Genomic DNA, 13,070 nt, shown 5'->3' on the forward strand with positions numbered 1-13,070 from the left:
AATCCTTTTGTTGTATAATGTACGTATATTGTAAATGAATCTAGCGAATATGATCCAGCTGAATAATTTTTCAATTTCATTCTACTCTTTAACACATAATTCATCCCATAGTTATCGATTATATTGAATTTGAAAAGGTAAAAGAGGAAGCTACTACTCAGCTAAAATTAATATAATTTGCTCGGAACATACAAATGAAAATCACATGGAATTAAAATTCTCTTTTTAATTTAAGCATTGATGTTTCTTCTTTTATAATAAAATTCCAATCATTATGTCTGAAATGATACCACGAAAATTTCAAATATTATTTCTTCGCGAATCCGCACTGGGTTAACCACTGAAGACGCGCTCTATTCTTTATTACGTAAAAACGAGGACGATTAAGGGCTGACTAAATACTGACGTCGACGTGAAAAGCAATTTAAGCGAGTATAAGTATTTAGTGGCGAAGAGAGAAAGTAAATGCATAACTCCGCTGAAAGGCCGTGTTTACAGTTGACCGCAACTTTGTTTAGCTTCTTGCGCAACATAGTAGTTTTGAGTAAAATTCACTCGAAACTAGTGCTTGTCCGGTCTCTTCGTACTTGACCTTCTTAACTCGGTTTATTGCATGGCGGAGAATGTAACGTGGAAAATGTAGAATGAAATTAAAGAAACTTCGCATGCAACACAATTATATTTGTAATTATTTTCTGTTCCATTAGAAATGGAAGTGGAGATTTTGTGAGAAAAATTAAATATTTTTAATTTGCTATTTGCCGGCAATGACGAATTAATTCGTCACTTAAATGATATTTTGGCTAATCCTTTTACGTATACTTTTATTTTTCTTACAAATAAATTATACATTATAAATCTGGTATTTAGTTTTGCTACGTTTCTCGCGTCATTTTCAATTTCGTATCATTTTCAAGGATTTCTATGCTAAACATTTCCTAGAACGTTAAACATTTTCTTCTCGTTTGAAACTATAATGAGATCGAGGCATAAAGAATTCTTGGATAGAAATAAAGCAACTTGTCTGTAGGCAGTTTCGTTGCTTCGACTAATTATTCACGATTGATATACGGTAATTAAACTTGTTTTTGTATTTCATTTAGCATTCGATTCGTGCACGAAGCGTGTTTTATAATCGTTTTGTTTTACTCGTGCCTATACCTATCTGTTATTTCGTTTCGTTGCGTTCAGTTCTTTCGAATCGCGCGCTGTAAGCTATTAATTGCTCTAGTGACTGAGGAAATTGCTAGAAAACAAGTAAAACCGAAAAGGTTGCATATAACAGAGAGAAAGAAGATAAACTAGGATGAGAAACTAACGTAATACTGCTGCCCGAATCACGTAATTTTGCTTGCCTACTCTTTCATCCCTTTTCGCGTTCTGTCTTTTTGCCCAACGCTTTTTCAATCTTTCTTGGAGCTCGAATCTTTCCTTTTCCAATTTCAATTTTTTCCTTCGCCTTCCCAAGATTCCGATATCTGCTACTGCTTTTCACAATTTTATTCAGTTGCATTATGGGAAATGTTCTTTGCCGACCCTTTTAAGCGTAATAAGTTAAGTTGCGATAAAAATGTTCCGCGCATTACGTGTCTAATGATTACTCTTCCGGTCGAAAAAAGGATCGAGTCCTTCCATTTCGAGGAACTGGCGTGGGAGAGTGTAACGAAGATAAATACAACATTGTCAAACCGCCTTTCTGCAATCATTTTAATGCATGTGGGACAAACTCGATGGCTCTCTTAGGACGTTTGTTCTTTTTGCAGGATATTATTTGAATAAAATATTTTTGATAAACTTGAATGTATCATGTAACATTGGAAATATACGAAGGGTCCACGAGAAAAAGTGGAATTGTCAAGTTTTAGCATTTCTCAGAAGATGAAAATTTATTTTTCAATATATATAACGTCACAATTTCGTATTTCCTCACAGATATTACGTCAAGATAAAACATTTTCAACTTTTACTTATAACTTTAAGTAACATATAACACGTTAAATTGTAAAAAATGAAAATGTAAGCTATATATCTCAATTTCTTATAACTATTGTAAAACTCAGAAAATTTTAATCCAATTTCAACACGACAGAGCCAGTGATAAAGAAACACACAGGACAGTACGAAAAAATGTTAAGCTTGAAATTCGTTAAAATTGACATTCAATTTTAGAATACGCTGGATAATTTTTCATACAAAAAGGACCGCTTAAATTCTTTCATAATTAGCTCAGGTATATCGCTACGTATAATCAAATTTTTGTTATAGTCGATAACAGCCGTAAATAAAATAGATTCGCTCTCGAAAGAATCAAATACAAAGTTAATATAAAAATACCAAAGCGTTATAAATGATCTTCTGGTCGATAATGGAAACAAAATAACAACGTCCTTTTTCGTCAAACTTTTCTCTTTCTCATTGAATTCTATCATACAGTACGCAACGAAAAATAACTTAGGGACGATACGAGACGAGAAATTAGTCAGACCTATAACCTGAAACTTTATTCGAGCCGCATGCCAGCTTCCACTGGCCGAAAGAATATTTTATTTAAGTCAAGAGAAGAACGACGCAGAGGAGTTACCCCGTGCACGAGTATTCCTAATTTTGTCTGACAGGCATTGCTGGAATCTTAATTATGAGGAAGAATTTGAGGGCGTCCAACAACTGGGCTCCAACTCGCTCGACAATGTTGTTGGCAGTTTTCGGGGGAACACGAAATGCTTCGAAATTCACCGGCACGTGGAATAAATTGAACCCATCGTTTAGCCGTTATTAATTCGTAATAACTGGTCAAGAGCCGATTTTTCGGTCCCACGAAATTCTGAAAAATCATTACATCTCATTAACCGGCTAGTGGGAAAAGCAACGCGCTATTAGAGAGGTGTCTCGTTAAGTTCGAAAAAGAACTGCTTCCGCTAATCTGTTGCTTTCGTGTTACATTGTATCGGGGAAATGAGGTAAATGGAATGATTGCCAAATGTCACGGAACCCCTATCTGTTAATTCAAGGTAATAAGAAGATTATAGCGCGTACTGCTTTCTTGTAACTTGTTCCTGGTTTTTCCGTCAGTTTGCGAAGTAGGTGTGATTACTTATTTATTTAAACTTACGACTACGTTACAACATGAACAAAAAGAAATGGAATATATTGGAAATTTTGAATAGTTTCAATTAAATCACTAGGAATCATAGAATGTACGGTGATGATATTTTAATGAGAGATATTTAATGAAGATAGACTTAAGTAACCGTGTTACAATCCATTGACATGGACACTATGTTTGATTATTTAAAACTACGCGAGGTTCTGCCGATAGATGGAATCTCTTTATTTTTCAAAAAAAAAAAAAATTTTTCTATACACATATAACTAAATAAATGGACAGGATGTAATTGAAATAGTTGCACATTTTAAGTTCGTTCTTGGTTATTCAATACGAGGGAATAATACTCGTACGTTCAATTTTCAATCTTGTGAAAATTGCTCGAACTTCTCGATTGAAAACGAGTTTTCCTGGGGTTTCCTCGTTGGATTTCGCTCTCTCGTATGGCATGCATGAAATAAGTATAAATATTATGAATAAAATTTAAAAAGTATTGTAAATTATCCAATTTAATGCAACCTTGTTGGATGTTATACGATTAGCAGAATTTTAATCTCTGGATTTTACTTTGGTTAATTAGAGATATGTTCAATGTTGCATGGAATGCTGAAACGTTATTTTCGTACCACTAATATCGCTGTTAAAAAAAGCTTAATTAAAATTTAGAAAGATGGAAGGTTGATTATGGAAATGAGCCTTTGAACATGGAAAAAACTTTAGCGTTACATTACCGCAAGTAATTTTCAAGCACACTAGAAAATTTATATTTAAAAATGAACTTGTTTCTGTTGCAGAGATTGCAGAGTTGTAAGAGATCCACAGACGCTCAAATCCAAAGGATATGGTTTCGTTTCCTTTGTTAAAAAAGCGGTAAGTCTTAAACAAGTTTAATTACGTTTATTATTAATTTGCTCGACCATAAAGTAATTATCTTAAATAATGCAAATTTACCGAAATTTCAAAGGATATGAAATTGTAGCTAAGATAATGATTTTAACAAGAGAAAATGAGCCTTAGCTACGATATAAGCTTGTTTTCTTCTTCTTCTTTCTTCTTTTTTCCAAATTGCCTTTCTAAAAAATATTAGAAATCTATAGCACAAGTAAAATTCTAGTTACTATCTCTTCTATCGTAGATTCTATATATATATACCACAACTAAAAGTCTTTCCCATTAACTGCAAACACTACCATTAATATAGTGTACAAAATACACATCATAATTAATTAAAAGCACCAGGTAATCCTGATATCTGGTAAAAAATGAATGCTTAAAATGGTTTATGTTTCTCAATTTAAAGAACCAATATAAACAAACATGAAACTAAGAATAACATTTCGTCATCTAGCAAATATTGTTCCTTTCAAATCAAAGACAAACCAAACGATATTAACTTCGCCTGAAACTTAACTTAACTTAACTTCGCCTGGAAAAGACATTTCTCGTGAGCATGAATACTATATTTGAATCTCTGAATTACATTCTACGCAAAGTACGTAATGAAAACAATTATACAATTTACTTATTAATATAAATGAAACCGTTGTGAAAAGAAAAATACCAAGAACATCGACCATATGCTTCTGTACACTGTACACGTTTTCCCTATTCGTGTCTCCGTAACTCGCGCGAGAAATTTCGTTGATTAAATAGGAAAGAGGAGCCAACGCGTGACGCTTTAAAGTATCATTTTTCGAAAGGAGACGGGTCGTGTGGAACGACTTTTACCGTGACCCGCCAAAATCCGCGACGTAAATCACGGCGAAGTTAAATGTACGACCGTAAGTAAAAGAAGCCTTGCCACCGTTTATGGTGAGGTTATTCGTCGGGGCGACTGCCCCGAAGGTACGGACCCTCTCGTTTCCCCTCTGTTTTAATGTTCTATCGATCTGGACCACCGCCGGCACCTGCCTCACACCCACGGTATTACTATTGCCGAAGTATAAATTTTCCGGGTGTCTCCGTTAACCTCGAGGAACACGCGAAAATTTCTCCACTTCACTCTTCCCCGCCCCTTGGCTCACCTCTTTCGCCCCCGACCCTTACAACACTCGTATCCTACTGCCACTATATCCTTCGACCGCCGGATACACATACCTAAATCGCAGGCTCTGATCATCGTCCAACATCCTGGCTCTCTTAAGATGTACGAGGAAATGCGAATTCCCCGGATTCTCGTTTTCCTTCGGCCTCGATTATGTTACTCGGGATCGCTGCGTTTAATGAGCATCGAACCGTATAACTCGCATCTAGGTTCCCCGAGCAACGTTGGCGAGAGAGCCTTTGGCACGGATAGAATTTTTGATTAATGCGCGAGAAAGCAGAAAACCGGAGTGACGAAATTATGGGTACGTTTGGTTAGTGGGAGAAATAGTCCTTTTTTTATTATTAATTTTAACGTTGCTTCGACTTCGAAGTTATTAGGCATCGTCGTGCGCTTCTTCGTTTATATCTATATCGTTAATGAGGATTTGGTAATTTGCAGATTTCGGTGTAGCTATGGCGTGAATGGAGATCGCGCAGGATTTATTAACTTTTCTTCTGAATTTAATCGTCTGTTCATATCGTTTGGCGGATTTACTATTCTTTTCATAGCGTCGCAGTTTTTCCACTGCAGTATGACATGCTTGATGGTAGTTGGCATATTACGTTATATCGTTCAAAGGTTGGGGTTCTTGCTTATTTAATAAGCATGAGTGAGTTAGAGACGCGTGACCTATCCTAATTCTACTGATTAAGGTTTGTAGATAAACAAGAAACACCTCTTTCAATCGGTTGAAATCTGTTAGACTGTAATATATGAAACAGAGGATTTTGTTGTATTAATCTTCTGAATCTCTTCTTTGCGATAAATATTTTTATCTTTGCAGATGCGAATAATGATAAGCTCTGAATCAATTTAAATACTAGATGACGGATTGCTCTTACACAAATACCAGTAATTTTCGGATTCTGATAAATTTGTTCTTTCTTTGTATTGTATGATGTTAGCAACTTGTAAAATGTTCTTAACCAATTCTCATTGAGAATTCTTGCTACTTGATTCCAGCTGCTTCTAACTTTTATAGCTTCACTGCAGATCAATAAATTGGACGTTATTACTTTTTATGCCGCAAGACACGTCGCTACGTTAATAATAATTTTAACGACACCGATTAATGACACGAAATTAAAGTCCAACGCAATTATAGAGATACATTATATACTTTTATCAGGGGAACTCGGGCCATAGAAATTAACCAAATAAGCGGCAGAATAAAATTATGTTCCACGGAAAATGTAAAAGTTTGTGGAAAAATATGACAAATTCGAGAAATTTTTTAATAGTGATGAATCAATGAGATCTATCGTTTTCCTTCTTCATTAAAATGTAAATGATACTTTGTTAATATTTAGGAAATTTGTCGTGCCTTTTTTAAGTTTCCAACTATATTGCATACTTGTAAGGACCTTTACGGATTAAATTATGTCGCACCTCTTCTTCCAGATCTTCTGTTTCTTTTCCTAAAATCTTTTGAAACGCGTTTGAGGTACGTAAATATCATTCAGAAAATAAAAATACCGAGTGGAAGACGAAATAAAAATAGCATTGCACGATAGTGTACAAACACGCGTACAAAATGACGCCAACAGCGAAATCAGCGAGAGGTTCGGCCACTTTAAACGACAAGAAGCAGAATCGATAAATCCGTCGGCAATAAATCAAGAAATCGGGAGGAAAAAAGGCTTTCATAACGTTCCGTCGATAAAATCCCAGCTGGAATAAGGTCGGAAGCCGATGCGGGAGAAGAGCAAAAAATTCATTTCATATTCTTAATTTCCACGTGGCTGTTGATTCCAAAATTTCCGGTGTCGACATAATATTCCCATAAAATATCCGATCGATGGATCCCGGTTCGTGTTCGAAATCTCGGGACCATGTCCTTAACGATCGATAGAAACTCGAAATCGGTCGAAAAAGCCTCGACGGATCGGATGGCCACGTCTTTCGTCCACGTGAAAACAGGCATGCTATATATATATATATATATATATATATGTATGTGTGTGTGTGTCTATGTTTCTTTAGAGCCACGTAATCCGACGTCGCATGCCACCATGGAGCCTATGACTTAGTAATGCGTGTAAAGCAGCTGGGTGTCGCTGCTCGGGGAGTCACGAATGGCCTATAGGCGTCTCAGGCCGTACAAGAAATTCGATTTGATGTGTGCTTAGACAGCTGGAACTAGGCAGGTCTGGGCGACGAGGTCGGTAGGACGGCCGACGCGGCGCGGCGTGTCGTATAAACGGTCTGGTCACGGAAAGTGGAAGGGGCTACGAAGGTGCATTCAGCCGTTCCTACTCGTCCAGGGGTTAGGGTGTCGGAGGCTAGGAAACTGCAAGTTATCGACCGTAGTTTAGAATCGGCTTAGAGGCGAGCATTCGGTCTGTCGGTCTATCTAGGCTAACCACGCGAACGCGCGGCGTCATATCGGGAATGGAAATTCGAATCGGAAATACTTTATCCTACGAAGGGAATTGGGGAAGGGAAAGGGGGCAGGCCAACGATGTCGTAGGATAAGAAGCACAGAGAAAAGTAGAAAGGTCTGCTTGAAGATGACGGTGATGCCAATGGTATGATGCTAAGTTCCTCGCGGTATTCGAGAGGAAAGAAGAGTGAAGACGAGAGAGCGATGGAAGGTAACGGTTGGGGAAACGAGGCAAAAGGCAGACCCAAGAGTCCTCGAAATGGCGCAAATGGCGATAAGGGTGGGGTACCACCGGAATGCCACTAGGAAAGAAGGGAAACATCCCCTCTTTCGTACATACTCCCGAAGAGCTTTTCGAACAGTCAACCTTTTCGGGGGGATTCCTTCGCGACGGAAGAATATTTTTAGATTTCCTATCCGTCCTTCTTCGCATCAGAGCCGTCCAACTGCCAGCGGCACGCTGTCACGGACTACTCGCATTTACGTGAAATACGCGCGGTTGTGTGCGTCACAACCGATGTCGTTCTCTGTTATTCCACATCCATTTCTTCTCTACGGCCGTCTTACCACGGGTTACCGTTCTGCTTTTGCCTCTTCCTGCCTCCCGTCTTCGCTGTCTCCTTCTGTTCACTCCCACGATTCTTCCTTATTTTTCATACGAATCCTGTAATGGACTTATGGATAGACGGATACGAGTGCCTGTTTTGTTACCCATCTCCGGAGCAAACTGCATCATCTCTCTCCTGGCTAACGCTGTCGCCACGCGATAACTTCGAAAGTGTTTTTTACTAAAAAACGAAGGCTTATTTTACGTTCGATCGAAAATCGAACATATAGCGGTAATCGAAGATTCGCTTGCTGGATATATTCCCATGGATTTCGAAGAATCGAGGGGAGATACGGCAGATCGGAGAGAATTTCGAAGCTCGTATTAAGTTCACCCGCATCGAGAAACATCATGGAGAAAGGAACGATTCCATGGTCTCAAATTTCTAATACCATCTGCAATAAATTCTTTATTCTCTACATTGTATTGCATTTGTGAATGGTTCTATCTTAGAAAGATTAAAACTCTTACTATATTTGAGATAATAATTCCTTTTAACACGTGCTTCCTAATACGATAGAATTCCATTTATCTGAACTCGTGAGAAATAAATAAGAATAAATAAGATTTCACCAATTTTCCCTATTATTTTTCGTTCACATAGTAAGAGTCAAATAAGTGGATTCAGTCTGTATGAATTCAGTTAATTTATTAAGTTCAGATAAATGTACTTTCTGATCTTTATATCTAACAATTGTAATGGTAAACATGCTAGTATCGTTTAAAATGTAGATATAGAAAATGGACAAAATACTTACGATGGAAAAATTATTAGAATTTATCACAGAAAGGAAAAATAACACGATATCGTGAATGTAAGCTGGAAAAAAGAAAGTAGATCTATTGCATCGACAATTGTCGTGCTAACTATTTCTATTTCCATTCGATGGCTATGTATACATATACATATACATTTAGCGTAAGTGATATATATGTACATATGTATTTATTACGTCTGTTCCATGCAGAGAACAGTAATAGACCACTTTTCTCAATCCACTCGAGCTATGCTTCTAAAACCAGAGCAGTAGTAAATAAAAGTTACGGCTACCATCTTGTATACTGCGAGTTACGGCCTCTAGCTGTTGGTCGTAACGTTTCACCTTTTTGTTTATTCCAGTTCTCGATCTCTTTTTTAACGCAAGGCAGCACACTTACTTCGTGACTTCTCCTTTATAGGCTGTGTAAACATTCGATAATGTTTCAGAAAAATGTAATCGCCGCATCGGCATATCGTAATACGTATTTAGTATACGTATGAAATACAGTAGGCAATAAACTGATTTCTGCAGGATTTTTACAAAACTGCCATGTATAAAATAAAATATGTAACATGTAAGAATTCAAAGTTACATCGCTTCCAGAATTTATACAGCATCAAACCTTTAGAAATGAAATAATGAATTGATTCTGATTTAATTGATAAATCTAGTTAATGAAACTATCGAATTTTATTGAGGCAAGATTTGGTTTATACTGAAATAGTAAAGACTAATGCAAACTTGCCAACTACCCTTACTTTAAATTCGTTTGACGGTGGATTATTGGAAATCAGCTAGTGAATTTTAATCCTTCAATTACTTACAAATTTCATGAATTCGATCATACTTCTATCTTATGAAACTGTAGAATAAAGTCCAACAGTGTTTAAAATCCTGTTAGATCAATTTTTAATTACTTTGATTGAATTGTTTGTATTAATTTGGTAAGGAAGTATGAAATGTAAAAATGGAACTGAATTCATTAGGAGATAGTAGATAGATAAGAAGACTGATTAGAACTAGATAAGCTGATACTATAATAATTATATAACATTTTTAACTCCAATATTATATCAACAGTTTTATACAGAAGATAGATAAATTAATATAAACGTTAAACTTATCGCAACTAAACACCATTGTAACTAAAATTTCAAATCACGACTATGTGTTGAACATGCTATGTATGTAGAACGTGGCTGGTCACCGGTTGTCTACAACTGAACCAATTTGCAACGCAAGCACTGGTTGAGAGACGCACATTTTTAAGGACGCTGAAAAATTTGTGAAACAAGATAGAATCATTAATTTTAGATGATGTCATTAATAGAAAGGTGGCACTTTAATATTGAATAACCCGCTGCACCGTTGGCGAAAAATGGTGACTATAACGCATTCGTAGTTAACCGTGTAACAACGTGTATCCATTTAATTGCTGTCTAAAAAGAAAAATTTTTTCAATTCGACGATTGAGTCTGTTTTTGAATCGTTTACAAAATTACATACAACTTTTTGGTATATTGATATTTTATAAATTAATTTGAAATAATTTTTACCATATTGCATATAGTTATTTACTATTGCACTAAGCTATCGTCGTTGCTTTATTTCAAGTACAGTTTAGTAACGTTTTCTAGTTTCAAGGTACACTTTTGCTTGCATTGTTTCAGGAAGCGGAAAGTGCCATCGGTGCCATGAATGGACAATGGCTCGGTAGCAGGAGTATTCGAACGAATTGGGCGACTCGCAAACCCCCTGCACCAAAATCCGAAGGTGAGTATTGACGTACATGTAACTTTTTCAGATCTTTATTGTACACAACAGTGGTGCATGATTGCCGTTGCAATAAACGAATCATACAATCGAGAATCCAGGGAAAGATACATATCCATTTCTGATACATCATGGTTTATACGTACACATCTTTTGAGATAGGAAAAATGGCACAGGGATACGTACACATATAACACACTCAACTTCTATGTACACCATAGTGACGTATACATACACATTTAAAATACAGACGTCGATATTCGCACACGAAAATGTTCGTAGAAATTGCGTTCGATAGTTATACAAATATTACGAACAAACAAATAGGAGATTAAGATTTCGTTATGAAGCAATGAATTCGTGAAATTAATCATTTCGGATACCTGAAAATATATTTAAACGAGCTGAGAAACAGATAGAAATATATAAGCGAAAAGGAAGGAGAATGGAATTTGAAGATAGTAGTTTTTCAGTGAAACCATTGAAGTAGCGTCACCCTTAAGACGGTCTGTCGTGCATACGAAAGCGGCAAAGGGAAATTAAATATCGCGGTGGCCCTTCACGAGCGCGGAATTTTCGCCGACGCAGCCGGAATTCGATTAGGTCCAGTCGGTTGGTCTGCTAGAGAAAGCTTTCACCACGTCATTCGGGAGAGCTTAAAACGGTTTCACCACGAACGATTGCTCCGCAAAGGCGATGGTGACGTTCCGGCCTGTTCGAGGGTTTGTTAATCGATACCGCGACACGGATTTCGAGGGCATTTTTGTTCCTTCGCGAAACAAAGCGAACAAGAAAGGGAGAATCGTCAAGGCGCGAATATCAGTCTTGCGAACCTCGGATAGAATAATCGTGTTCATTCTCATTTTTGATGATCGTTCGTCACTTTTACGCGACAGCCACGTTTATTATGAATCTCAAATAGAATTACCTTGATCACCCTCATTTTTTAATGACCGTTCGTCAGTTTGCTTTGTCATCATCGTTATTCACCGGTGAACAGCCGCGTTTATTGTGAATCTCAAATAGAGTCATCTTGTCCATCCTCATTTTTAACGACCGTCCGTCAGTTTACTTTATTGTCATCATTATTCACTGGTAAACAGCCAAAGCCGCGTTTATTGATGTTGTCTGAATCACTTTCCAGACATACGCGCTCTCAAATATATTTGTATCGTCATTTACCGATTTTTAAAATAACTCCTCTTTTAAATAAAAATAGCAAGATGGGAAATTATTGTTAAAAAATTAATCATTTCCCAGGAGAAATGAAATAGCGATCGAACGTAAACAAAAGAAGTTATTATTCTACAAGTTCGAAAAAGCGTTGTAGAATAATAGATACAGCGGAATACAAATTGGAGGTACGAGGAAAGCTTCTGTAATTTGGGAACAAATGTTTACAGAGTATTTATTTCAATTTCTTCAAACTATAGAATCTACGTAGAATAAAGAATAGCAACATAAATATTATTGAGCAAATTTTACAAATCCCTCTTCGTAATTACAATGTGGATCAAATAGAGTTCAATAATATAAATCGACTAAAAAGAAATTATAAATGAAATGTTGCGTTAACGTAGTTGTTTTATTGGAATGTTTTTTATTGGAACGTCTCGTATGTGAGTAGATAATATAACCTTAAAACGGACGAATGCAACGTATAGTGTGGATCGATGACGAAACAAAGAAGAAAAATAATGCTTCACGGTGACACAGCGCGTAACGCGGCCTACGTAAACAGGTGGAAATATTTAAAAAAAAGGAGAGGAGAGGAAAAAGAGCGCAACGGGTTATAATAGAAGCCCGCGTGTCTACAATTAATGCGAGCCACTCATTCATGCTATTTTATCACGCCTTTTTGTTTTCGTTTACTCGAATAAGTTGCCGTATATTGTTCACGTGTATACCGCTTACCTTTATGTTTACCAGCGACAAGATCCGATTTTATGCCTTGGGAACATAAAGACGTTGTTTTTTCGCGACCTAAACACGCGACCTTAATAAGTTGATCGTTCGGATCTAACTTGCGTTGCAACGTGAAATACCTTCTCAAGTTTTATGCAGAGAATATCTTTTAGATTAAAATTCGTATCGTTTATATGTTCGATAATTTATTCAATATTTTCCCGTACCATAATTATCGCGTTGTAGGAAAATTATTACGTTGGTATTTATATGTATCTATAATTTAATTTAAGTAATTTTATTTTTTATTTAATTTTTAATTTCAGCAATACTATTTATATTAGTTCCGTTCTTCTGTACTAATAAATTTAAAATAATTAAATTAATCTGATGTATTCCGGAGTCAATTGATCTACTTTAAACTGCTATAAAGTTTTCTCATGCAAACATGT

The 13,070-nt window shown here is 36.4% G+C and overlaps 1 protein-coding gene across 8 annotated transcripts in view; it reads left to right on the forward strand.

Annotated features, from left to right (window-relative positions):
- The window catches only part of LOC132910405 (nucleolysin TIAR), a 591,493-nt gene that overhangs the window by 517,663 nt on the left and 60,760 nt on the right, over positions 1-13,070 (forward strand). For all 8 annotated transcript variants that reach the window (XM_060966077.1, XM_060966079.1, XM_060966081.1 and 5 more), the window contains 2 exons: positions 3,898-3,973; positions 10,611-10,713. In XM_060966077.1, the coding sequence (XP_060822060.1) occupies positions 3,898-3,973; positions 10,611-10,713 (179 nt within the window). The remainder of the gene's footprint in view (positions 1-3,897; positions 3,974-10,610; positions 10,714-13,070) is intronic.

Source organism: Bombus pascuorum, chromosome 9 (genome assembly GCF_905332965.1).
Source record: "Bombus pascuorum chromosome 9, iyBomPasc1.1, whole genome shotgun sequence".
NCBI classification, from domain to species: Eukaryota; Metazoa; Arthropoda; class Insecta; order Hymenoptera; family Apidae; genus Bombus; species Bombus pascuorum.